The 27,279-nt window shown below is 42.9% G+C and overlaps 2 protein-coding genes across 2 annotated transcripts; one reads left to right on the top strand and one right to left on the bottom strand.

Annotated features, from left to right (window-relative positions):
• The first annotated feature begins 276 nt into the window (after positions 1-276).
• On the top strand, positions 277-27,166 carry LIMS2 (LIM zinc finger domain containing 2). Its single transcript, XM_056850336.1, has 10 exons — positions 277-389; positions 6,719-6,878; positions 7,611-7,677; positions 8,458-8,578; positions 17,028-17,177; positions 17,843-17,993; positions 18,364-18,456; positions 20,094-20,142; positions 20,272-20,347; positions 26,973-27,166. Exons 1-10 carry the CDS (start codon positions 286-288, stop codon positions 27,118-27,120), a joined length of 1,119 nt encoding a protein of 372 aa, XP_056706314.1. The 5' UTR covers positions 277-285; the 3' UTR covers positions 27,121-27,166.
• Positions 10,927-16,009, bottom strand: GPR17 (G protein-coupled receptor 17). Its single transcript, XM_056850337.1, has 2 exons — positions 15,718-16,009; positions 10,927-11,975 (listed from the first exon to the last, which is right to left on the bottom strand). Exon 2 carries the CDS (start codon positions 11,947-11,949, stop codon positions 10,933-10,935), a length of 1,017 nt encoding a protein of 338 aa, XP_056706315.1. The 5' UTR covers positions 11,950-11,975; positions 15,718-16,009; the 3' UTR covers positions 10,927-10,932.
• Positions 27,167-27,279: the final 113 nt, after the last annotated feature.

The following is a 27,279-nucleotide window of genomic DNA, read 5'->3' as shown; positions in this document are numbered from 1 at the left end:
TTTAGTGAATGAATTAAGTTACCTAAAGAATAAGATTTTGACCTCGTTCAAATGTCTAGGGAAAAGTTACACTAATCCCAAATTCACATTATTGTTAATAACAGGATACAGCAAAGAAACAAAGTGTATATGTTTGAAATAGGTATGGAGCAGAACATTCTTCATTAAAAGGATGGACTTCATTGTAATCTGTGTTTCTGAAAAGTGCAGTTCCCTGGTAGAAATGTTTGTGAATAGCTCTTTGATTATCCTCATATAGTTGTCTTTCCAGAGGTAATAAGGTCCATGGCTGGTGTGAGACTTCGGGGGCTGACATCTTCTAAACTTTATCAACGCCGGCAAGATCGTCTGAGTGGCACAGGGAAAGAGAGGGCAGCTGGGATATTTGGGTAGGTCCTTTGGATAGCAGATTCATGATCAAGGATTAATGGCAAGTTTTCCTAGGCTTCTTTTAAAGCAGGAAGTAAAGAAAACTAGACAGACTGAAACAGCTATGTTACAATTTCCACTCTTTGAAGGTTTCCTTTTAATTTCTGCACAATAGCAGGAAAACAACCATGGAAGCTTTCATCATTAATGAAACTGAGCTGACTAATAATATGGAGTTGTAAGCACTGTATAAATAAAAACTGGTAGTATAAATTATCATAGTTTTGTTATATCCTGCATCAACTTTAGTAAGCATCTGGAACTGACCAGTGGAGACTTAAAATAAGTTTACTGTAATATGCATAGTTTTCGAAGTAAGTTATTGCTTGCTTGCTCTTCAGAGTTTTTAAAAGGGACAATAATCATGTCCTTTTCAGAATATGATCATCTATAGTTTAGATTAAACAAATACACTGATGCCTATCTAAAGAACTCCTTATAGGAGACCCTACCATGTAGCAAGGGTTTTGAAATCTATATCCAGATAGTAGTACCCCTGCCTTACATTTTGTTGTTTTAAGCTCTAAGCAGGTTTTAAAAGCAGCTTGTGTGCTATTTGGTAAGTGAGTTAAAAAGCACACAGGGGTTTAGAAAACAACTCCTTATGCTCATGTGCAAAGGGGCTCAGTAAATTGGAGCCATTATAGTTATGAGCATTTGCTCTGAAGTAAACATAAAGGGCCCTGACCTGGATGGCCCAGGCTAGCCTGATCTCGTCAGATCTCAGAAGCTAAGCAAGGTCAGCCCTGGTTAGTAGTTGGATGGGAGACCACCAAGGAATACCAGGGTTGCTGTGCAGAGGAAGGCACTGGCAAACCACCTCTGTTAGTCTCTTGCCATGAAAACCCCAAAAGGGGTCGCCATAAGTCGGCTGCGACTTGACGGCACTTTACACATGCACACACACACAAAGGAAGTTCTAATGTAGAAATTGGTCAGTAGGTGTTGGGAGACCTAAAACTATCAAAGACAGTTTCAGAGGGTAGCCATGTTAGTCTGCAGTAGAACAGCTAGAAAGGAGCTGACAAAGGGAGCCTTGACTCTCAAAGCTTATTCCCTGAAAATCTTGTTGGTCTCTCAGGTGCTACTGGACTCGAATCTAGGTCTTCTAAAGCTATCAGAGTACAGGAGCCCAGTCTTCTGGCCTCCTGTACTTGGATAGCTTGATGGAAAAGGGAATTTTGGCTAATGCAGCATCTTTGAGAAGGATGGGGAAAGGTGACCCTGACAGAATTCTCTGTTCTGTATTAAAGGTATAAAAGCCTTTTAGTCAGCTAGATGGACATTTAGAAACAAGATTTAAAGTTTGACTGTAAGCATTGGAGTTAGAATTTCACAATTGGCCAAAGAGCACTTCAGTACAAATACTTCAACTTCTTCCATTTAAATGAAAAATTCCTAGGTAGTATGGATGTGAGGGTAACCAAGGCCTGTGTAACTTGTTTTCACCAAGTTAAAAACATGCATCCGGCCTTGTATTGGGGCCTACCAAGTATGCAACAATTCTCCTCACTGGGTGTCTGTTGTAGGGAAGGGAAGGTGATTGTAAGCCGGGTTGATTCTGCCTTAAGTGGTGGAGAAAGTCGGCATATAAAAACCACCTCTTCCTCCTCCTCCTCCTCTTCTTCTTCCTCCTCCTATTTTGCTGTATTGGTCAGGAAGCAAAAAGTGATCTGTTGAACCCCTGGTGGCTGGATTTAGGTCACAAGTTATGCAAGTCTGGTGTAAATAAAAAAACTGCTGTCTTCCTAGTCCTCTGGTCAGTGTCTGCTTACAAATTTTCTAGTTTTATGTTTTTGTCTCTGAAAGTGACTTTTCACTGTTTAAGTAAACTGACACAAACTATTTTGTTCATTTTAACTGAGAAACTTTGAACATCTGATGCTGTCAGTATGAGTAACAAATAAGTTTACTGGGATATTGTGGCAACAATATTTGATGGACAAGAAAGAGAGTATTTTTTTCCCTCTCAGAGACGATGAAGATTCAAAACTTTCAGGTACTGGTAACTATAGGCTGCCAAAACCAGACCGTAGTCTGAAAGAAAACCTGCTACCTTGTCTTTTATTTAGCGTTTATAACATATACTTTGTTTTTGTGATTGAATTTTAGCCTAGGTTGTGTGTCTAATTTCAGCCTAGGTTGTGTGTCTAATTTCAAGTGCTGCTTTAATTCATGCTCTTTTGGTTTTCCTGACTCATTTAGGTCCTCTATAAAGCGTTTAATGGATTTGTGGATTTTGGGAAGTATCAATTAATGAGGAAAGTTATTCAGTAGAAACCTTGAGATAGTTTGGAAAGGCAAGAATAACAGGTAAAGTGGAAGGTGTAGAGCAGTGGTTTTTAAATTGTGTTCCAAGAAATTGCCAGAGGAGTTTGTATATGTTCTCAAATGCATGGAGCAACAGGATCAATAATCCTGGCTGGCTTTCTAGGCAAAGTGAGAGTGTGCACCATGTACTACCCTCTGGAATCTTCTGCAATTCCTTGGCACATAAACGTAGGTCACATAGCCATCTTCAGAGGTTCTTCTCTGTGAACCTCTACTACCTGAAGTAATAGTGGACACTACAAGGGAGATAGCCTTGACGTGGATGGCCCAGGCTAGCCTGATCTCATCAGATCTCAGAAGCTAAGCAGGGTCAGCCCTGGTTAGTATTTGGATGGGAGACTACCAAGGAATACCAGGGTTGCTGTGCAGAGGAAGGCACTGGCAAACCACCTCTGTTAGTCTCTTTCCATGAAAACCCCAAAAGGGGTCGCCATAAGTCGGCTGCGACTTGAAGGCACTTTACACACACACACAAGGGAGATGGCCTTTTAAGAGTGGGGCTATTTCTTTGAAACTCTCTGCCAAGTTTGGTCTGCCCAGCCCTTTTTTAAATCAGTGTTCCAGCAACTGTTGAACACTTTGCTTTTTAAAAAGGCATTTAGATTTTAATTTGCTGGTTTTATATCTGTGTTTTGGCTAAAAAATAATTATTGTATGAGGATGGTGATTGGCTCTTATGCTGTTGGCTTTGTTGTATAGTTGTACTGGTTCCCTTGGTGTTTGTTTCTATAATTTGTTTTAACTTCTGTTGCAAGTGCTTGCCCTGACCTGGATAGCCCAGGCTAGCCCAATCTCATCAAATCTCAGAAGCTAAACTGGGTGGGCCATGGTTAGCATTTGGATGGGAGACCATCAAGGAATACCACTGTCAGTACCCAGAGGCAGCCAGTGGCAAACCACCTCTGAATGTCTCTTGCTTTGAAAACACTATGAGGTTATCATAACTTGGCTGCAACTTCACAGCAAAACGACAAAAAAAACAAAAAAAAAACCACAAACAAGTGCTGGCGGTATAGGATGGAAGGACCGGGTGGAAATGTTTTAACAAATAAAAACAAATCCATGTCAAAAGTGTTTCTTGAAGTGAGGAAGTTTGGGAGCCGCTGATATAGAGGACAAAGTAACGAGAAGTACAACTTTCTCTAAGGAATTAGAAATATTTTGGGGGAGGAAATAAGCATTGACAAGAACAGGAACAAATATACTGTGATCTACAATGATAGGAAAGGAAGGGAAATGAACCCAAGCTGTGAAGGTCAGAAATGTGGAACAAGAATTCCCGGGATCATCTACAGTTGGAACATTTGGAATACCAAGGTTACTAAACAAAAAGTGACAATTAAACTCTTAAGTCTCAAATTTGTTTGTTCTGTGCAAATTCAAAATTAATCTTAGACAGAACGAAGAGTCAGTAACTTAAGCATGGGATCTTGTTGCCTCTCTTTCATATATACTGGGTTGTGCGATCATATAAATAACAATAGAATTGTTACATCTGGAACACATAAATTGTTGACATGCAAAGTTCAATGAATGCAGTGGGATAGTGAGCAAGTATGTATGGTTGGAAGGTTGCCAGATTTACTTATCTGTATCAAAACTGTTCTTTTATGCGTCTTAGGATCTAATACATTTTTGTGTCATTAAGAATTAATGTTGATTGATATAATTCTACCTTCTGTATATATATTTTTCTTTTGAGAGGATTGCTTAGATAATTGGGCTTTTATAACGTGTCTAAAATTAAACACTGTTGTTACTTCGATGTTAAATATGGTAAATCTTTTCACATTTGACATTTTTGCCTGATGTATGTGGGTGGATGGGTGGAATGAATGCATTTAAGATCTGCTAGAATCCAGAAATGTTTCTGAGGTCAAAAGGAACTGAATTAAAAACATGACCCCACAAAGAAGCAGAGAATTTGACTGTGAGTGGGAGTTTTAGTTTCTCTGGGTTGAAACCTATGGTGAATGGAAAGAACAAATATAAGTAGGTCTTTTCTCACCCTCTCCTCCCTCCAGAAGCTCCCCAAAAACCATTGCTAATTTATGGGGGATCCTTGTAAACAAAGGGGACTGCAACTAGAAAAGGAATTGGGTAAAATCACTTCCCATCTCCCGCTTGTATGAATGAAAAGCTTACTCCAGCGGGCTTCCTCCAACAGCTGAAGGGTGGAGTCTATTTTGCCCAATTGAGTGTAGTGGTTAAGGTGTCGGACTAGGATCTGGGAAACCCAGGTTTGAATCCCCACTCTGCCATGGAAACTTGCTGAGTGACCTTGGGCCGGTCTCACACTCTCAGCCTCAACTCTGGCAAGTAGAATCATAGAGTTGGAAGTGACCACCAGGGTCATCTAGTCCAACCGCCTGCACAATGCAAGAAATTCACAACTACCTCCCCCCACACCCCCAGTGACCCCTACTCCATGCCCAGACAATGGCCAAGATGCCCTCCCTCTCATCATCTGTTTAAGGTCATAGCATTGCTGACGGATGGCCATCTAACCTCTTCTTAAAAACCTCCAGGGAAGGAGAGCTTATTACCTCCCAAGGAAGCCTGTTTCACTGAGGTACTGCTCTAACTGTTAGAAAAGTATTTGGATGGGAGACCTCCAAGGAGTGGCAAACCACCTCTCAATGTCTTTTGCCTGAAAAACCCCATAAGTCAGCTGTGTCTTGACAGCAAAAAAATTTTTAAAGCATGAGATGAATAAATCATTTACACTTGTCCCTTCACCCTCTCTCTCCCTGCCATAGTAGAATAAGTAGCTTTGTTTGACATAACTATGCAAAGGTAAAGGTATGGGTCTTAGGGTTGTGTGGAAGAAGTACTGTGTTGGCAGATGTGGCATTGGTGTCAGTGTGATGGTACCATTGTGCTGGCTCCGAGATCCTGAGTTGTTGTGTTCACACTATGGTTTATAGCATTCGTCCCCATTAGTGTGTTTGTTATCAATTCTGTTGTAAATGCTCAACTCTGTTACAAATATTGTGCCTATACTTCATTGTTTGCATAACTACTCATACTTCTGGTGGAGTCTGAGGGTATAGCTTTACATTTGACACGGGGAGGGGGAGTGTGTTCATTAGTTCATATCTGTGGAGAAAACATCATCAAGGAGATCTCCAAGCTGAAGAGTGAGCTCCTTGTGAATTTTTATTTGAAGGAGTGTTGTTGGTTAACAATATCCAGTTTTGTGGCCCATTTGTATTTATAAGCCCCAGTTTATGTGAAGAAGAGATTTAACTGAATACGAGAATAGTAGATTATAGGAATATCTTCCTCTGGTATCCAGTAACTATGGACTGGTGCTGTCCATTTTTAAGCTGTAGTGCAGGAGTTAAGGAAACTAACTGAAGAGTTTATTTTCTGCATGTTCCTAATTTTGCTAAATATTTAAAGTTACGATACTGCAAGCGGGCAACAGTTAACATCATGTTGTAGTGAATTTTTGTAAAGTTTGATTTTCGATCTAAAAATTGTTATTTTGGGAGAGGAGGGACAAAATTGTTCACAACACCCCTACCTTTCACTTGTATAATAAACACTTGATAGTGTGCTAGAACATAAATAAAGCCATAAACATGGGCTTGGTTATGATTTGGTTATCTAAAGTTATTTTGTACTCAGGAGCCTACAGAAAGCTGTCACTGTAATATAAGTAATGCTCATGTTTTTATGAAAATGGTATTCATGATTTCTTAAGCTGTAAAACAAACTGCACAATTATTTCTTACCTTTTGCCTAGTTTCTCCTTCTTGCCATATTTCATTATTCTGTAATTATATGCATTTTAATATGTAAATTGAATTAACATAAATAAAAATTTAAATGTGAGAAAACAGTCTCTTAATTTTGTTATTCACAAAGGAATTGAAAATGAGGGCAAGCTTATTAATTAGTGTGACTTGCATGGTGTTTATAATTGCTGTGATGGTTTTGTTTTGATTCCTAGTAACATGTCAGATGCCCTTGCCAATGCTGTTTGTGAGCGCTGTCACTCGCGGTTTGATCCCACGGAGCGAATTGTGAACAGCAATGGGGAGCTGTATCATGAAAACTGCTTTGTCTGTGCTCAGTGCTTCCGTCAGTTTCCAGAAGGACTTTTTTATGAGGTAAGATTCCTGCACTTGTATTAAAGAGGAAAGTTCCTTGGCATTTTCCTCCACAGACCTGGTCCTGTGAGAATTAATGGAATTGTTTTGTATGGAGCTTCTGATGGGCCTGGATTCTTCAGGTACTGCTTTCCTAAACAAGTGGACTGTGTAGTTTTAGCTGTTAAAAGCCATAAAGAAAGACTAGGCCACCAAAAAATGTGTCTCACTGTCTTAATTTGTGTTAACATCATTGATTTCATGGAAGCGTAGGTCAGAAGCACACTTTAGGTCATCTAACCTGCCTCCTTTGCATTGAAATAAATCCTTGACCCTCTAAACAGATTAGCCAATATTATTCTGAGTAGAGAGTGCTGCAAAGCAAGCATCGATGTGAGAGTTGCTCATAGGGTAAGGCATAATGATACTGAAACAAATGGATCCAAACGGAAACAAACTGATTCAGCAGTAACCCAAGTTCTGTTAGGGTTACTTGCCCATTATGTTTCCTAAGCATAAATTATTGTAAGCAAAGATGCATGGGTATCATAACATGCATAGTGTAAAATAACACTAAAAAGCACAGGAACTGAAAAAAAGATTGAAAAACAGCATGCAGAAGCAGAGGAAGTTGTATGAGGCTCCCATATACAGGTAAGAATAGTGTCATACTGCACCTGCATATTAAATACAGCAATATAATTTAATAGTGGACATTTTGTAAGGATATGTTCTCCTACATCTGTCTTACAGTTTGAAGGAAGAAAGTATTGCGAACATGACTTCCAGATGCTCTTTGCACCCTGCTGCGGGGAATGTGGTAAGTCCCCTGATTGTCAATAGTTATGCCTTCTCTTTTTCAGGGGAGGCATACTGAGATGAAGCAGGGTGGAGTTGGTGATAGATGCTTATTTCTCTGGGGTCCTGGGTGAGAACAGAAAGCTGTAATGAAGAAGCATAGTATTGGTTACACTGCATAACACAGCCTTGTGGTTTTAAGTTGTTCCTGTGACTGAGAAAGCTTTTGTGGTTCAGTGGCACTGATGTTGGTCTTGAACCTGGCAAACCTGGCTTTGATGGCCTGGGTTGCGTTAAGCAAAGCAAGCTCACAGCCTCTGTTTGTCATCCATAAAATGGGGATAACATCAGTTGCATGGTGGTTTTGAGACTGAGGAAGATAATCGTAAAGAAGAAGAAGAGCTGGTTTTTATATGCCGACTTTCTCTACCACTTAAGGGAGACTCAAACCGGCTTACAATCACCTTCCCTTCCCCTCCCCACAGCAGACACCCTGTGAGGTAGGTGGGGCTGAGAGAGCTCTAACAGACCTGTAACTTGCCCAAGGTCACCCAGCTGGCTTAGTGTGTAGGAGTGGGGAAACATCCAGTTCACCAGATTAGAATCTGCCACTCATGTGGAGGAGTGGGGAATCAAACCGTGTTCTCCAGCTCAGAGTCCACTGCTCCAAAGTGCTGTGAACATTAAAAGTGCTCCATAAATAATATAAATCTATTAACCTTGGGGTTCTGAGGGAATCTTGATTGACAAAGAAGATTATTCTCCATTAAATGGCCTCTTTAAGGCATGTTTCTGTTCCCAGGTGAGTTCATCATTGGCCGTGTTATCAAGGCAATGAACAACAACTGGCACCCAGAATGCTTTCGTTGTGAGATCTGTGACGTGGCTCTTGCTGATTTGGGCTTTGTGAAGAATGCTGGCAGGTAAGAAGGGGGCAGAAGGCATGAACCGGAGAGCATTTGTGGGGTGATGAAGAATGGCGTAATTTGAGTCTGCTGTACAATGTTATTTAGGGGCAAGGGCTGCTTCAGTCACTGTAGGATGATATGAGGGAAGTGATCAACAATCACATTTCCTAAAGATATGTGTGCACTGACAGGAAGATCTGAAAATCATTGGCACTAACACATTGCCTTTTATGGCACTTAATATTTCTTTCAAAACAAACCATCTTCCTTACACATGATGGAAGTTTATATGTGCTAAGTATGTAACATGTCAAGAGGCTTTAGAGAGGAACAGCAAAGTGGCTATAGACTCAAAATGACTGTTACATGCCATATGTAGAATTGAAGGAATAGGATAGGGAGATATTGACAGATCATAAATAGTAGGATGCAGGTAGAGTCAAGGTGCCACCCTCAAAATTGTGGATAAATTCCTTTAGACAAATAATACAGGGAGGATGGCTATGGATCCTCTGAACTGGATACTTACCAACAGCAAGTTGAAGGATAGAGTATTGCTCAACACAACACCTACTTTTCTTTGAGTTTTAACATTTTTACACGTTCAAGCAGCATAAACAAGTTTATAAAAGAAGATGTACAATATAAAGATAAAGGAATAAAAATAGACCTACTCAAAAATTCTACAAAGGACATGTCCACATCAGCCTAGTGATTAATGCATTGTGCAGTAATTAAAAGAGGACTTCAGGTTTTCCTGCATCTGATGTCTTGGAAGATTCATTTGAGTTGATGTTATGTCTTCCTCTGGTGGAACTACGTGGGAACAGGTTTGGAAAAGTATGTCTGTAACATCATGGCCCAACCTTGAAATGCCAGATGCAGCGCTTTTGTAGCACAGTTGGTAGATGAACTGGTGTAATTAATCAGTATTGAGGATCTCTTTGCTGCTTAAATCAATATGATAGGAGACAGGATATGATAATTATGGCAATCACATCAGAAAGGGTAGTATCACTTACTGTTAAAATCAAAGAGATTAGTGATTTGTAGCAAGCCATCAGAAATTTTTTAGCTCCTGTACAATTCATTAATCGTATACATTCAAATAGGAGCCACATAAAGCTACATAGCATTGTTCTAATCCTGTTTCTGTAAACAGTACTGTACAAACAAGGCCCTGTCAAAGAGTATGAAATGCCAGTGTGGTGTTTATAAGCTGTTCAACATTCTGTATACAGGAAAAAAATGTGCAAAGCACCAGAGGTTACAAGGCGTTTATCTAATAACTTGCAGCTATTCCAAAATTTTACAAAATAGTAGTAACAACAAAGGTTCAAATAAATTGCAAAACATGTATTACAGTATACAAATTATGAGCAAACGCAAAAAAACAAGTGTTGATAATATAACACAGAACCACAACAGTGACAGGTCTGCCGGCTAGTATCCTGTTTCAATATCTTTCTTCGGACTGTAACCTTGTAATTCAACAACAAACAGAAGTATAACTGATACAAATATCACACAATAATTACATATAACTTGTTTACAACAGGTTACATGGGACTTACTGTAGCTATCATGTAATACATGTTTTGCAATTTATTTGAACCTTTGTTGTTACTACTATTTTGTAAAATTTTGGAGTAGCTGCAAGTTATTAGATAAATGCCTTGTAACCTCTGGTGCTTTGCATTTCCCCCGTCTTTTATCAGAGGTTTCTCCCCTTTCTTTTTTCAGTGTTCTGCATAGACAGAAGATGGGCAGTGAGACAATTGTCTGAGCTTTGTAAGGAATCCAAATGTTCTTCCTTTGTTTAAATTGTGGTAAAGTTGTAGTTTTCCTTTGGGACATAAAAATCCATATTCACAGTCTTTACAAAGCTGCTAGACAGAACATCTTGTTGAATTTTCCCAGTTTTTAACTAGACTGTTGGCTTTTCTTAGTTCATTGGAGAATATTTCCTGCATGCATAACATAGAATAGTGGGAAAAGCTGAAATTTACTTGACATCTGAGACAATCAATATTTGCCATGGTCATCTTTCAATGCAGTTCCTTTTTTTAATAGAGCGCTCGTGGTTATTGAGCGTTTGCTTCTTTCCCCAATCCCCAGTTATTCAGTTCTCTTTGTTAAAACCAGGCAACTGGAAGTGAAGTTACTGTACTGTAACACAAGTTGTATTTTGATAGGTTGACATTGCACAGGGAATCAGCTCTTGCTGGTAACATTGCTGGGTTTTATTTCTTGATATTTCAAGAGTGAAGCATGAGCTTGGCTGTGATCTTGGAGAAACACTATTGTGGTAGCTGGGGAAAGTCACTGAAATGGTTATGAAAGTCTGTAAAAACGTTGTTCAGTTATATTTACAGTTCAGATTTAGCACTTAAGGAGCTGTCATTCGTTTTCCCATCGCCACTCGAAGGCAGCCTTGCAGCCTTTTTGCTGCAAAATAAACCACATAATGCTTCTCGGAACTTTTCTGCTACAAAGAAATACATTACCGGGTCTAGGGCACCATTTAGGCTGGTGAGGCAGGAGGTAATGCGATTGCCAAGGGCCAGGATCCGCTGCATTTCACAGGAAGTTTTCACCCCATCATAATTGAGGATATAAATGTAGCGGTTTATGTGATAGGGCACAAAGCAGATCAGGAAGATCATAAGAACCATTATGATCATTTTGATGGCTTTTTCCTTGAGATGTTTCTCTACTCTGTTCCCGCTCTTCAGGCTGCGTATAATCAATAAATAGCAAGTAACTGTGGTAAAAAATGGCAGTGTAAATGCCACAGCTAGAGACACAAGAGCATGACGTGATGCTTTTTCTCTGTAAAGCTGCAGGCAGATGGTAGTATTGTTCAACTCAGCTGTCTGCCTGCTGACCAAAAGAGGTGCCATTGCTACTGCAACTATAACCCAGAGGAAGGCACAGGCCAAATGGGCATAGAGTGACCTGCGGAGTTTGATGGACTTTACAGGGTGCACAATAGCTAGGAAGCGATCTACACTGATGCACATGAGGAAGTAGATGCTGGCATACATGTTGAGGTAGAAAAGAAAGCCTGTGAGTCGGCATGGGATCTCTCCAAACGGCCAGTGATTGCCTGAAAAGTGATATACCAATCGAGTTGGTAAGACCAGCACAAAAGACAGGTCGGCTACAGCGAGGTGCATCAGGAAAATGTTGGCTGGGGTGTCTGACTTTTGGTCCCGGATAAAAAGCCAGAGAGCCAGAGCATTGCCAACGAAGGCTAGGATGAAATCCAGAAGATAGAAAGTAGCAAAAAGGATGTTCTCCACATGGGTCTCTTTGCCACATTGCTCTGAACTTTCCAGAGAAGTGTTAAAGAGCACATCCAAAGAGTCTGCTAGGTTGTTCATTCCTCACTGTAGATCTTGATGTAAACCTGAAATAATCAAAAAGAAAAACCTAGACAGTCATCTTCATAATCTGAGGAAGCAATATAGAAGCCATTCAAGCCTGCTGTTGGTTTAAATTTGTACCAGTCACATGCCGGGCTTTTCAGATGCCTTCTGCCTGCAGTAGTAGCCCCTCACACCCTCTAAAAAGCCCCCCAAACAGAGCAGGACCCTCTGAAGCACAAACGGCTGCTTCGGGAAGTAAAAATGAGCCGGCCCCTGTGCACATACAGAAGTGCTCTCTAGAGCCTGGCCACTGTTTTTATACACTGTACATGGCTTTCATTAAAAGTATACATATCATTCTTTTATTTTATGATATCCATTTTAAACAAGTAATAGGATAAGGATTGCGCAAATCTGAAACAAAGAAGAAATCTGAACAGAGCCGAAGTGTTAACTATGACATGTTAAACAAGCAGTAAATGGTATAGTTGTTTAGATTATATTGTGCTAACAAGGAACAAAATTTAAAATACGAAGGGGAAATGTCGATGTTGACCTATTAAAAAGTCATACAACAACAAGATATAATACCTCTCATTAGGATTAACTAAACAGTCACAAAATAATGAGCAAGCTTTCAAGTTCACACAAACTTTTCTTCAAGCTGACATTAAGTGAGATATAAAGAAAGATGGGGTGAGGGAAAACATTACTGGGTATAATGAAAAGTTCAGCCTGCAGTAGACTTAACATGAAACGGAGCTCTATTAGAAGATATCATAACTGGTACCAAAATATTTCAGAATACAACAAATCAGTTCAATAATATAACGTGTAATTCCTCCATATGACCACAGAGTGGTCCCTTGTGCACCATTTTACGAGCTTTTCAGTCCTAAATCATTACCTTTCTTTTATCTCCTGTTCATTTCAAAGGAACTTGAGCAGTCAAGATATTTTATTAATTAGTTGTTTATACTAAAAGAAAGCAATTCATAAGGCTGTACAGAAGCTCCCTTTCCCTCTTAGAAGAAGTTATTTTTTTAAAAGAATGCCATGTTGTAGTTCTCTTGTACCAGTCCATTAATAATTTTGGACGTCTTAATTTCTGTGAGGCTGCAGTACATATTTTTGAAGCAGGCAAATTTTCTGGTGGATTGCAAGATCTGCAGATGCACAAGATGGCTTAGTATTATTTATTCTGTTCTCAAGTTTGCTTGGGAGTAAAACCCTTGCAATGAGTATAGAACAGTGGAATGTCTGCATCAGATACAGTTTTAGCAATCCAAGCTTCTGATCTTTCTCAGAGTTGCATCTGTAGGTCCATCACGTTTCATGTGGCAAACCATATATGGCATTGGCCATCTGTGATTGGATCCCCCAATGTGCATGATAGCTACAAGATGCAGCCATTGAGGGTGAGAAGATAGGGATCATGGCTATAGTGCTGGGAAGAAGATTAACTCCTTGCCTCTGGGCTGTTCCCCTATCAGAAACTGCTAAGCCCCAGGAAGAAAAAAAAAAGTTCATATATTGGGCTGTCTTTTTTCCCTCCTGGGGCTTAGAGCACCTGTGGGATGAGGATAGGGGAAATTGCATGGCGGCAAAATTTACTCTCCCCCTTCCCAGCACCTTGATCCTGACTGATACTGGGGAACCCACACAGCTGCTTTTTGCAACTAAAATGCACATCTGTTGTTCCAGTCCCAAGTCTGCATTGTCACATGTCATCACATTTGGCTAGCTGGCTTGAAAATTAAGGAACAAGGTATGCAAACAAGTATGTTGTTTTAACTCAATCACATATAATTCATTGATTAACATTACACTTTTGGAATAAGATCACTGCCTTCATCGTGTTAATATAACTTTATATGGAATGACTTCTGGGTAATTCACCTGTAAACATTGTTATTGTAAAAGTTCTGAATTAACACATAGGTAATTTACTTAGCACTTTCTTATGGACTACATTGATATAGCAGTGACTGTTGCTAGAGATCTAGATATGGTGTATTCAGTGTCTGTTTGATTTAATAGTTGCCTACGCTGGTGTTTAGTGGTATTTGAAGTGTGACTGCACATTGCTGCTCATTTCATGCTGGGTGCTTAAGCCCAACAAGTAATGCATATTATTCACGCTGGTGTGTACAGTGTATTGGAGAGTTGCTGTAGTTTCCACAAGAAGAATGTTGATGTTATACAAAATATTATAAGTGCTAGTTCTGTTAGAAGAATTAATCTACTGTTAGGATTTCTGCAACACCAATGAACACATGAAGCTGCCTTATACTGAATCAGACCCTTGGTCCATCAGCAGACCAGCAGCAACTCTCCAGGGTCTCAGGCAGAGGTCTTTCACATCACCTACTTGCCTAGTCCCTTTAACTGGAGATGCCGGGAATAGAACCTGGGACCTTCTGCATGCCAAGCAGATGCTCTACCACTGAGCCACGGCCCTTCCCCATAATTATATCAGCTTTCCCAACCACATTTTTTTCTGTAGAGACTTGATCTGGCCACTGTCATGTGTACCCTGATCACTTCCAGAGGAGAGAGTTATAATGTGCTGTATATGGAGCTACCTTTTAAAAGTTATCAGAAAATTCAGCTGGTTCAATAACCAACCACCGAGTTGTTGTCTGAGGCTAGTCACACTGAGCATGTTGCATCACTTTTTGCTCAACTTCATTGGCTCTCATTTCTCATTTCTAAGCCCAATTCGAAGTGCTGAGTTTGACTTTAAACCCATGAACAAATTGGTGCCAGGATACTTGAAAGATTACCTACTGTGTCCAGATACTGAGGTCATCTGCTGAGGTTCTGCTTTTTGTGCTGCTGCCATCAGAAGTCGAAAAGGTGGCCAAATATGATGGGACCTTTTTGGCAGTGGCACCAATATTATAGAATTCCCTCTCACAAGGTGCATGTGACTTTTAATTTTTTCAGGCTTAACTGACACTGAGTTGGTTTTGTAATTAATTTGCATTTTTGTCTATTATTTGGTTTAATTCTGAATTCAGCTGGTTTCTGTCGGATATTTTATTCTGTTTGTGGTTCTCTAGTTACTGGGTGATCTTGTTCTTTTCATTAGTGTGACATTAAGAAAAAATAACTATTTTTAATTGATATTGTATTTTAACGTAATCCACTTTGGGGACTTTTTAAAATAAAAAATAGCAGGATACATTTTTGATAATAGATAAAATAAAATGAAATACATATCCTCCTGGAACCAAGGGCATTCTTCTGTCTGAGAAAGCGGAATGATTTCTAAAACCATCATGGTAGGAACGCTTTATCAACAAGAGGGTATACTAATTGTAGACATTCCTTAGCTGAGATTGTTTTACAGTGCTAGCTATCTGTTCTCATGACTTGGAGAGATGTTGACACATTCAAGGAGTTTTAATAGACTATTGCATGCTCTTTGAGATTAGTTTCTGGTTATTAGACCATTTTCACACAACTTTTATAAAGTTCTTTTAAATATCTTTTGCATTGTATGTTTCATGTGTAAAGGTTATTCATTCAAGATAGAATACAGGAAAAAAAAATATGTCCATGTAGGTTTTAGATTTGCGTTACAAATCAGACTCACTTAAGTTTCTTTGTGAAAATGCCTTTGCATTATGCATAGGCTGCTCTTTGTATTTTATCTTCCAGCTCCTATAATTTGCAGACACTACAAAACTACCTATTGCTGTAAGTGGGAAACTGCTAGGGTTTCTAGTGCAAAACAAACAAAGAGATCTTCCTCCCCACTGGAACCAAAACTCTTACCTTTGTGGAGATGATGGACAAAGATCTGATTCAAGTGCCGGCAAATGAAGGAAAGAGAACACTTCTGGGAAAAGTGTGATGATCCTGAAGACCTGCTCAGTGGGAGAGAAGAGGGAGCTCTCCTATATAGAGCCCTGCTAATGATGATAGTCCATTATCATCCAGCTTGCATAAGAGTAGGGTAGATAACACATTTGCTGAGAAAGACAGTTTTTATTTCAGCAGAGCTCTTGGAAGGAGGGGGAGTTGTTGTTGTATTTATGAATATTCCAGTGTTTGTTCTGTCTCTGACTCTCTGAACCCCCTGCCTTTTACACGGAGTCTTTGGAGCCCTCTGACCATTTTTAGTGGGTTTGGAAAGAGTTACAGAAAGGGAGGGGAAGTTTGGTGTTACAGACACAACAGGACATTTCAGTAGGGGATAATTCCATAATGGTAGGAGTGGGGGAGAGTAGAACAGCTGCCATAGTAACGGCTCTGTGATTCCAAGACCTCCCTTTGCCGGCAGTGGAGGAGGGCCTATAGGGTGGCAGGGGGGGGCTCCTGAATGAACAGGGGTGATAATGGTTTGTCAGTAGAAAGGGTTGAAGGCCCCTTATTCAGTTGAATGAGAGGGATCTCTTTTTAGGACATTTGCTATAGGGTCTTAGTGTCCTGCCCTGTATAATTAGTCTCCATTCCACAGTGTGGAATAAAATTGATGCCTTTATGCTGAGATGAACACAGCTGCATGCTCCCTTTTATAAAGGCACGCTGTCTGCTTTCTTTCTAGGGACTGTGGCTCTTGTCTGGATTTACAGTATCGTCAACTCGAGGGAGGGTCAGAAGAGAGAAGACTTGTGAAGAGGGGGTGTTAATAACATTCCTTTCCACTTATGCTCACAGGGACTTTCTATTTGAGGCTTGTAAAAATACAAAGCCACACGACAACTTTGTGGCATTGAGGGTTATTATTAGCACTATTTTCTGACCTGGAGGCTAAATGACCTGCCTGCATCTCTCAGGAAGCTTGAGAGACAGCCCGGAATAAGACCTCAGCCTCTGGGCGCTTTAATATTTCTTATATATACTGCCACCATCGGTGTCCATGCACTTTACTTGACAGATAAGAAAATATGGGTATTTCCATATATGGGGGCAAAATTGCGTACAGGGAACTTGGAATTGCCCACACTTGCCATTACGTGGACATGCGAAAGGTTACTGACGGTTTCTGCTGCTTTTTTGTCACACTTGCATTAAGAAATGAAGCATGAAAAATGACGGATGGTGCCTCCCAGTTCTTTGCTTTCTTTCCATTTGCACTCTAGGCACCTCTGCAGGCCTTGCCATAACCGTGAGAAAGCCAAGGGCCTGGGAAAGTATATTTGCCAGAAATGCCACTTGATAATTGATGAGCAGCCTCTGATGTTCAGGAACGACTCCTATCATCCGGATCACTTCAACTGCACCCACTGTGGGTACGTTGGCCATCTCCTGTCCCAGCTACAGCTAAGGAACAAGTTAAAAGGCATAGAATGGGTGGTTGTGCTGTCTCTTTTGAGGAAGAGCGATCTTCAGACTAAAATTGCTGCCTTTAAGCAGACTGACAAAAGTTGTTCTATACACAAAAGATCAAAAAACTGTTGAAATGGAAAACTAGAGGAGCTGTGGTCAGTGTACTGAACTTCCATAAACGCCCCCTTACACAATAATTTTTCAGCTGGATCTATTCTGATAGAGTATGAAAATTGTTCTTTTAAGAAGTCTGTTGAGAAAATTCGGTGTTACTGAGACATAGCTAAGGCTTCACTGAACACCATTGCTGATAGTGGTTTAGAATCCCTCTCATTCTAACAGAGCTTGACTATCTAGTCTGAAACTCTATTACCCAGACTTAAACTACCATTATAAAATGGCTTTACGCAGTATATTTCATAACCTTGCTATTAGTCAAGGGGTGGAGGGGTCACAATAAGGGCATTTGTTTTTAATATTTTCTCTTGAGACCTTTATTATTCTTTGGCAGGAGGCTCAGAAGAATTCTGGGACTTAGTCAGGAAGTAACCCCTTAGCTTGTAGCAAAGCAAAAAGATTTTTTTCTCAGAGTTCCTCATTTTGTGTGTGTGTGGGGTTGTTTGTGCAGGAAAGAGCTAACGGCTGATGCCAGGGAGCTGAAGGGGGAGCTCTACTGCCTGCCGTGCCATGACAAGATGGGCATCCCGATCTGCGGAGCCTGTCGCAGGCCAATTGAGGGTCGAGTGGTCAATGCTCTAGGAAAGCAATGGCATGTGGAGGTGAGAATGTTTCCATTGTGCTACTTGCTGTGGGATGCATGTTGCAGCATGACTGCTGACAGAGGCTGTTAAGTATCAAAATTAACAGCCAATAATTCCACTGTCTGTGTGAAGTTATAAGTGCATGCCAGTGTTTTGAATGTATGATCAATCATTATGATGTGCTTATTTAGATCTCTAGTATACCTCATTCCAAAAGATTAGGGACAGGAAACAATGCTTAAAAGTTCTGTTTAGGATTGCTTTAATGGTATTACAAGATTTAATGTTACGAGATTTACTACTGCTGCTTCCCGATCCAGGCCGCTTCCCGATCTAAGGTTATCTCTAAAATAGGTTCCTGGACCTAACATACTACTTAATTTTACAGCATTTTGTTTGTGCCAAATGTGAGAAGCCATTCCTAGGACACCGGCACTATGAGAAAAAAGGTCTGGCTTACTGTGAGACTCATTACAACCAGGTAAAGTCTGCCGAATTTTGTATCATGTACATTTCTTTCTGATGAGGAGAACAGGTAGAAAGCAGTTGCCAATGGAGAAATTGGAGAAATGTTTACTTATAATCTGAAACAATTTGAAATATATAAAAATTGCTTGCAGTCTTAAAAGATACAATTTAAACCATGGAAATTCAAAGTTTGAACCATAAGTAACCATTTTTAACGCTTCCCTGTTTGTATATATGGTGTAACTGCTGCCAACAAATGACCCTTGGTAAAGTTAATTGCAGGGTAATAGTCCAGCATGGTCAATTAATGTTTCATCAATGGAAGCTAATCACCAGAGATGGTCTTCTGATAGAATGGATATTGGAAAGGAGATATTTTCCAGAGCTTGGAGAAGGTGACACTTCTCCAGCTGAACAAAAGGGCCGCAGAGACAACAAAACAGCAGTTTGCAGTTGAGTGGACAGAAGTAGAGACACCTGACTATTTTCTAGCTGGTCTAAAACTGGAGATGGAGCCTGGAAAAAGAGATGTACATATTGGCCTTGGAGATCTGCTACCTGCTGTAGAATTGCCTACTTCTGCTCTGCTTGTATATTTCAAAATAAATATTACACAGATTCTGTAATTCTCCAGTGTTCTCTCATTCAAAGGACACTAAACTCCCTGTACATAAGTAAGTGGAGAGTGTGTAACTTTGGGAGAGTGTATCGCTGGGCTTTGGATACAATGCAGATCCTGTGTGACTGGGATCTTGGGAGGAAGGTGGTGGATCTCTGTCCACAAAGCACACCAGGAGCAATAACCTCTTTTCCTTCTTTGTAGGAACACTGTCCATTCTCATTTGTCCTCTGCAACTTCCCCACCTGAGAAATTGGCAGAATTGCCATTAAGTGGTTGGGATGGAAATCTTGCCCACTCCCTGACTCTAGCACCACTAGTGTTTGGATCTAGTAGCAGGTTTTCTTCCGCCTTTTCTTTCTCCATACAAATCAGGAGGGCACAATTCACTTCTGTGGGAGTGGTGGGTATTTTGTAGTAATCCATGTAAGGCAGCCTATGCCACATGTCTGAGTCATGCTATTAACAAGCCATAAGTGGTGGGCAGGAGGGGAAAACTGGCCATCTGGGTGCTCACCAATGAGTTACCCTTCACAGATTAACTGAAGTGTCACTCACTACGCAAACTATAATATGCTCCTCCCAGAACAGTGAAAGGCAGACTATGTAACAAAATTTATTTGAGATGCTCCAGGAACATCAGGGCCTCCAGATGAGTTCTTACAAAGAAGAAAACTTTCTGTGGTGTTAACTATTCATTCTTGAGTATGTCTCATGAAATAACTGATCTGAACATTGTAGAGGACTGTAGCCACATTCTCCTTTCTCCATTGAAAAATGAACTATTTTTGTCTTGATATTTGTTTACTGATATTAAATAGTGGTGCATTGCCTCTGTTAAAGGTACCAGAATCAACCTTCAGTGTCTAACAATTCAAAGGTAATTGACAGGTAACAAGTGTGCAGCTGTGTGAGAGAAGCTGAAATGTGTAGTGGTTTGGGGCATTATTACAGTGCATCTAATTAATCAGCGCTGAGGATTCCACTAATAAAAAGTCTCTCATTTTGTGTTTTTTGTGTTTTTGCTACAGCTCTTTGGAGATGTCTGCTATAACTGCAGTCATGTGATTGAGGGGGATGGTAAGTGTGGGACTGTTAGTTAGTGCAGCTGTTGCAGTCCTGCATGGACAAGGCATCAGTGATTCCTTTTACATCTGGCCTCACTGACTCTGCAGTTTTATACTCTCCTTGTTTGATATTTCTCACTAGTGGTATCAGCTCTCAACAAGGCTTGGTGTGTCAACTGCTTCTCCTGCTCCACCTGCAACATCAAGCTCACATTGAAGTAAGTAGCAAGCAAAGCCTGTTCTGATGGGACAGTAACCCAGAGGGTTACTGCGGAGACCACGGTGGTACTGCATTGTGCTGAGAGGAAGCTGGTGTCAGGTTCTAGGACTCCGTTGCCTCTCAGGAATCATCCACTTTACTCCAGACGTTAGCAGAGAGTTTAAAGTAGAATTTATTTGAAAGGAAGGGTACAGTAACCTATGAAACACAACGTTACAATGGCGCCAAATCATTTGGAGGGTATTCTTATAGAGTACACACACTAGCATGTTTACAAGTAACATCTTTGAAATGCAAAACATCAGAGGTTCCCCAATACCAAGAGAGAGAATTCACACCTTAAGATCAGAGCAGGATTACAATCAGGAAGTCACTTTGAAGTGGAGATCTCTCGAGCCTTTTGGCTGTTGCCTCTTCCTTCCCACGGGAAGGAGAGATGAAACGAAAGTCACCTCGCTATCCCGGGTCCGATTGCATGCCCTCGCTGACACTCCGCCTCCCCAAAGGCCCCCCCTCCAGATTTCCTGGTTTGTCCGGGTAATGGCGATGGAAATCCGCTACAAGGGTTGGAGCCTGTACGTGAACAGCGGACACCCACTCATCGTGACTGGAATTTAAATGTTTCCAACGCACAAGATATTCCAGTCGGCCCCTGCGCCTCCGAGAATCGAGCACCCTGGAGATTTCAAAGTGCCGTTCGCCCTGTACCATGATGGGAGTTGCCGCTTCGGGTTCGGGGTGCCATTCTGGTGCTTGTAGAAAGGGTTTTAGTAGACTCACGTGAAACACCGGGTGCACCCCTTGTAAGGATTTGGGTAGCTCCAGCTCTACCGTAACCTCATTGATAACTCTGGAGATAGAAAATGGGCCCACAAACCGTTGGCTCAATTTTTTACACGGGCGTAAAGACCTGAGGTTCTTAGTGGAAAGATACACCTTTTCTCCGACCCTCAATTCCCACTGAGGTGTTCTGTGTTTGTCTGCTTGTAGTTTGTACCTATCTTTAGCCTGTTCCAGGTTTTTTACAAGCCAGGGCCAAGTGTTCCTCACTGTGTGAGCCCATTTAGACACCTCGGGGGGATCGCCTTCTGGCGGGGTGGGTACAGCCCCTAATGGTCCAAAATCCATTCCATAAACTGCTTTGAATGGGCTCACCCCGGTTGCAGAGTGCACCGAGTTATTGTAGGCATATTCTGCCAGTGGCAGCAGATCAACCCAATTGTCTTGGTGATAATTAACAAAACAACGCAAATAACATTCCATCACCGCATTAACCCTTTTGGTCTGCCCATCCGTCTGGGGGTGATAGGCAGATGACAAACCCAACTGCACACCTACAATTCCTAAAAACGCTTTCCAGAACTTGGACACAAACACGGAGCCCCTGTCACTCAGGACCTTCCGTGGAAATCCGTGCAATTTGAATATGCAGTGCACAAACAAGCGAGCCAGTTTATGTGCAGATGGCATCCCTTCACACGGTACGAGATGAACTTGCTTAGAGAAAAGATCCGTGATTACCCACAGGACAGTCTTCCCCTGACTGGATGGGAGGTCTGTTATGAAATCCATCCCAATCACTCGCCAGGGTGCCTCGGGAGTTTCTAGGGGCTTTAATAATCCCGGGGGTTTTCCCATCAAACGTTTACTAGTTGCGCACACAGGGCAGGATTTGATAAATACTTCGATGTCTTGGCGCATCCCAGGCCACCAAAACTGTCTTCTTATTAGGTGTAAGGATTTAGCAAACCCAAAATGTCCCCCTATTGTTGAACTGTGGCTCCGTTCCAATATCTCCCGCCTCAGTTCCCTGGGCACGTAATGTTTGTTCTTACAGATACCGTTTTTGTCCGTCATCTGGGACGGGATAGATTCTTCCTCCCGCTCCCGTTGAAGAGCCTCCCCCCACCTTTTCTTGACTACCTCCGGGAGGCTTTCTGGAACTGCCCAGAGGCGGGGAATGGCAACATCCGACCCCGGCAAGGGGGTGGGTACCGGCCCTTCAGCCTGGTCCCTTCGCTCTATTTGGGAGATTCCCCCCCCCTCCCCAGCGGTAGTGGTTGAGAGTTCTCCGGGGACTGCTGGGGATGAGGAGGTGGGAGCGACCACTTCACGAGGGGAACTCGAACTCGAGTCCTGTGCCGCCGCGCGGCTTTGCGCTCTGGTCAGAACTCCTGCACTATTCCCCTCTGGAGTCAAACCCAGGTGTTCCCGTGTGAAAAGAGAACCCACCGGCCGCTCAACCTGACACTCATATTGCGGCATGCGAGACAGTCCGTCTGCTAAGCAGTTTTCTTTCCCAGGCATGTGTTTGATGGTAAAATTAAACTTAGAGAAAAAGGTAGACCAACGCACTTGTTTGGCTGACAGCTTCCGCTGACCCAAAATAGATTCGAGGTTGCGGTGATCAGTACATACCACAAAGGGCTCGGCAGCCCCCTCCAGGAACTGTCGCCAAACCGTGAGTGCATGTTTAATCGCCATTGCCTCTTTTCCCCCAATTGGCCAATTGAGTTCAGGGCCAGAGAACTTCTTAGAAAAATATGCGCAGGGTCTAAGCCTCCCTTGATCATCCCTCTGAAGGAGTGCGCCTCCCATCGCCTTGTCCGAGGCATCTACCTGTAAAGTGAATGGCCTGGAGCAATCTGGGTGCGCCAGAATGGGTTCAGAGGTAAAGCGCTCCTTAAGAGTTTCAAAAGCCGCCTGACACCTGGCGGTCCAAGGTACCTGGTATTGTGCAAAAGTGGCCCCTTGCCCCTTCCCTTTGGTTTTAAGCAAATCAGTAATAGGCAAAGCTATTTGAGCGAAATCCTGAATAAAATTTCTATAAAAGTTCGCAAACCCCAAAAACTGCTGAACCTGTTTGCGAGTTCTGGGAGGTTCCCATTCTAACACTGCCCTCACTTTCTCCGGATCCATGCTTAACCCTTGTGGCGAGATCACATAACCCAAAAACGACAATTGGTCCTGGTTGAATGCACATTTTGATAACTTAGCATACAAATGATTGTCCCTTAGACGACGCAACACCTCCCGCACCAATTCCCTGTGCTCTGCGGGATCCTTGGAGTAAATGAGCAAATCGTCTAAAAAGACTACCACACCTTTAAATAGGAGGTCGTGTAGAATCTCATTAATTAATTGCATGAAGCACGAGGGCCCCCCAGACAGACCAAACGGCATGACTAAAAATTCAAACAACCCATAACAACAAGAAAAGGCTGTCTTAGCTTCATCCCCCTCCTTGATCCGGACCCGGTAGTAGGCTTCCGCCAGGTCAATTTTCGAGAAAATACAACCCTCCTGTAACACACTCAGGAGGTCTGGGATTAAGGGAAGGGGGTAGGCATTAGTTTCAGTAATCGCGTTAAGCCCCCTATAGTCTACACACAGTCTGAGATCAGATGTACCTTTCTTCTTCACAAAGAAGCAGGGAGAAGAAAATGCAGCTTTGGACGGTCGTATGAAGCCCCGCTCCAAGTTCTTGTCCAGAAATTCTCGCAGCACTGCTTTCTCTTGAGGACTCATGGCATAAACTCGGGCCTTGGACGGTTTAACGTCCTTAATCAGTTCGATGGCACAATCCGTAGTGCGATGAGGAGGCAATAAGTCACAGTCCGTCCCCTCAAATACATCTGCGAAATCACTATATTCTGGGGGCAACGTGGGTTCCTCCAAGGCAGCGGCGCTTCCCCCTTCGCCCCCGGGTAAATCATCCCGGCTGTGTTTTTCGCACTGAGGAGCTCCAAACACCACCCGCCTTTGTTCCCAGTCAATGCTCGGGTTATGTCCCGCCAACCAATTAACGCCGAGGACCACCGGGTAGGAAATCTTAGGCACTACCGTGAAGTGGATCTGTTCCCAGTGGTTTCCCACCCCCAGCCACATCTTGCGAGTGTGCAAATGAACCGGCCCCCCCCGCAGGTCACTCCCATCCATTTGATGGAAATGTAAGGGTTGATCCAGTTCTCGAGTCCCAATTCTCAGACGTTCTACCACCGCCTGATCAATTAGGGTCCGGGAGCACCCGGAGTCCACGATAGCCACAACGGCCACCGGTTCCCCCCCTTGGGGATTTCGTAATACAACAGGTATCAGCAATGTCTCTCCCTGGTCACTCACCCTACATGGAGCCGGTTTGGTTTCTTCCAAGGGTGCCCTCTGTGCCGGTTCCCTCACAGAAGGCCGTCCTCGTTTTTTGCCGGTGAGGGGCTTCGGAAGCTATCTCGGGTGCCACGATCCGATGAGGTTTCCGCTTGCAGGGCCGCCGCCCCCCGGCGACCGTTCGTCCCCTCCGCTCTCCTGTGCTCCAGGTTCCGAGGTGGTGTCGCCTCCCGCTCTTGTGTCGCCCTGTTGCTCGTCCCTTCTGACGGCGTGTTGGTACATCTTGCTGCAAAATGACCCATCTTCCCACACTGAAGGCAAGCTCCCTCCCTGAACCGACGTGCCCTGTCGAGACTGTAGACTCCTCGATGTCTTCCCTCTCGCCTGGGACCTGCTGCGCTGTCCCCTCTCGTGGGCGGGATAGGGATCGTCTTCGAAGGACGATCCTTGGAGAACTGGAGGGTAAGCTTGCGGTTCTCCACTAGAGCTGCCAAATTTACCCACTCTTCCACTGACTCTGGATCTCCCAAAGTCAAACAGCCATCCAGCACTTCCCACCGCAACCCTTCGCGGAAATGCTGGACCTTTGTGGCCTCACTCCACTCCCTTATCTTGCACGACAAAGATAAAAAGTCCTGTGCATACTCACTTACTGAGCGGGCTCCCTGCTTCAAACGACGCATGGCAATCTTTGCTTTTTCCCCCCGGTGGGGGTCTTCGAACCGGCGTCGTAGAGCGCACAAGAACTCATCCAGGGATGCCAAAACTCGGGGCATAGTTTCCGCCGCTGTCACTGCCCACTCCACTGCCTCCTTCTCCAGCAGGCTGATCACATACCTGACCCGAGCTTCTTCCGAGGCAAAGGTCTCCCCCTGGTCCTTCATAAAGCCGGAGATTTGGAGTAAGAAGTGAGACAACTGTGAGCTGGACCCGTCGAAAGATACCTTCAGGTCTCTGGCCGTAGGGCGTCTGGGCGTGGGAGCCTCCCCAACAACGAGCGGTCCTGTAGTCGGCCGTGAACCCGTTTGGGATTGTTGCACGGGCTGTCCAAGCCCCCTCACTGCCCCTAGAACGGCTGCCAGGTCTCGCTGCAAGGTATCTAGCTGAGTCTGCAGGTCCCGATTCTGCAGAACGAGCATCTGATTCTGTCCGCGTATCAGAGTGGCCGCTTCTGCAGTGAGGGTCGGGGTGTGAGCGAGCGTGGGGTCCTTCCACCCTTCCCCTTCTCCATACCAAGCGGCCAGCGGTCCCCGGTAGAAGTCGCCTCCTGGTTCTGACGCTGCTCTCTGCCGCTGCCCGGTCTCCGAGAATCGGGGGGTCCACGTCGGCCTCCCAGGGACATCGGTAGGCCCGGGTGGGCGCTGCTCCGGGGTCGCTGCTCCTTGACCAACCTCAATATCAGCGGGAGTCTGCCGAAGCTCCTCTCCCGCGTTGAGCGGGACCGAGGGTGGTGCCGACATCCTAATACTACTTCTAACCCGAAAACAAAAAAGGTTGGGATTGTAACGTACTGTCAGGTTCTAGGACTCCGTTGCCTCTCAGGAATCATCCACTTTACTCCAGACGTTAGCAGAGAGTTTAAAGTAGAATTTATTTGAAAGGAAGGGTACAGTAACCTATGAAACACAACGTTACAATGGCGCCAAATCATTTGGAGGGTATTCTTATAGAGTACACACACTAGCATGTTTACAAGTAACATCTTTGAAATGCAAAACATCAGAGGTTCCCCAATACCAAGAGAGAGAATTCACACCTTAAGATCAGAGCAGGATTACAATCAGGAAGTCACTTTGAAGTGGAGATCTCTCGAGCCTTTTGGCTGTTGCCTCTTCCTTCCCACGGGAAGGAGAGATGAAACGAAAGTCACCTCGCTATCCCGGGTCCGATTGCATGCCCTCGCTGACAGCTGGCCAAGGGAACTTTTATTGATGATTATACCAGATAGTCAGTTGTTTTCTGCTTAGCGAAAAATCGCAGATGCTAGAGAAGCTGAGAGAATATACTGTGCTTGTCAACCAGGTCAAAGGGCAAGCTGGAATAAGTAGCTAAGAGCAGGTCTAGTCATGAGTAAGCACCCTTGCCTGCCATGTCAAGCAGCAATATTCTTACGATGTTTAGATAGATGTGAAAAATACAAGAGAGGCCAGGACCATAGCCTGGTATTGAATGATGTGGTTTGTTCTTGCAGATTTTTTAAAAAAAAATCATATTTGGAACTCTATCAGACAGACAGGGGAGACAGAAGTGAGAAATGTTGCATCTAGGGCTGCCTGTCCCAGTACACAGTGGCTCTTTGAACTTCCCAGCAGAGGACTTTCCCAGCCTCAGAGTCTTGTAACTAGAGATGATGAGCACTGAACATGGCACCACCTTCTTTCTTAGCATGTTCTTGTGCAGTTGGGATTTTTTTTTTAGATAATCTTTTTTTTTTTAATCCACTGAAGTTATACGTTACTTAGATATTAGACCTCTACTGATTTTGTGATTGAAGTTTAATGACTCTATTTCTTTGAAAGGAATAAGTTTGTGGAATTTGACATGAAGCCAGTGTGCAAGAAATGCTATGAGAAGTTCCCTCTGGAGCTGAAGAAACGACTGAAAAAGCTGTCTGAGCTGGCCACTAAGAAAACCCGTCCTAAAGCTCTGGATTTAAACTCTGCTTAAACATTTCTGTGCTTTCTACTGACTAACATATGTTAACCAAGCACAAAAGAAAACAATAAGAGTGGCTTAAAGAGCACAAGGCAAGCAAATACTTACTAGTAGTATCTTGCATCCTGAATGTTTTATTCACTTGGAATATGGTGTGGAGACTAAAGTCTC

Source organism: Euleptes europaea, chromosome 5 (genome assembly GCF_029931775.1).
Source record: "Euleptes europaea isolate rEulEur1 chromosome 5, rEulEur1.hap1, whole genome shotgun sequence".
NCBI lineage: Eukaryota > Metazoa > Chordata > Lepidosauria > Squamata > Sphaerodactylidae > Euleptes > Euleptes europaea.
Note: the sequence above shows the minus strand (reverse complement) of the source record. Positions and strands in the feature narration are given on the sequence as shown.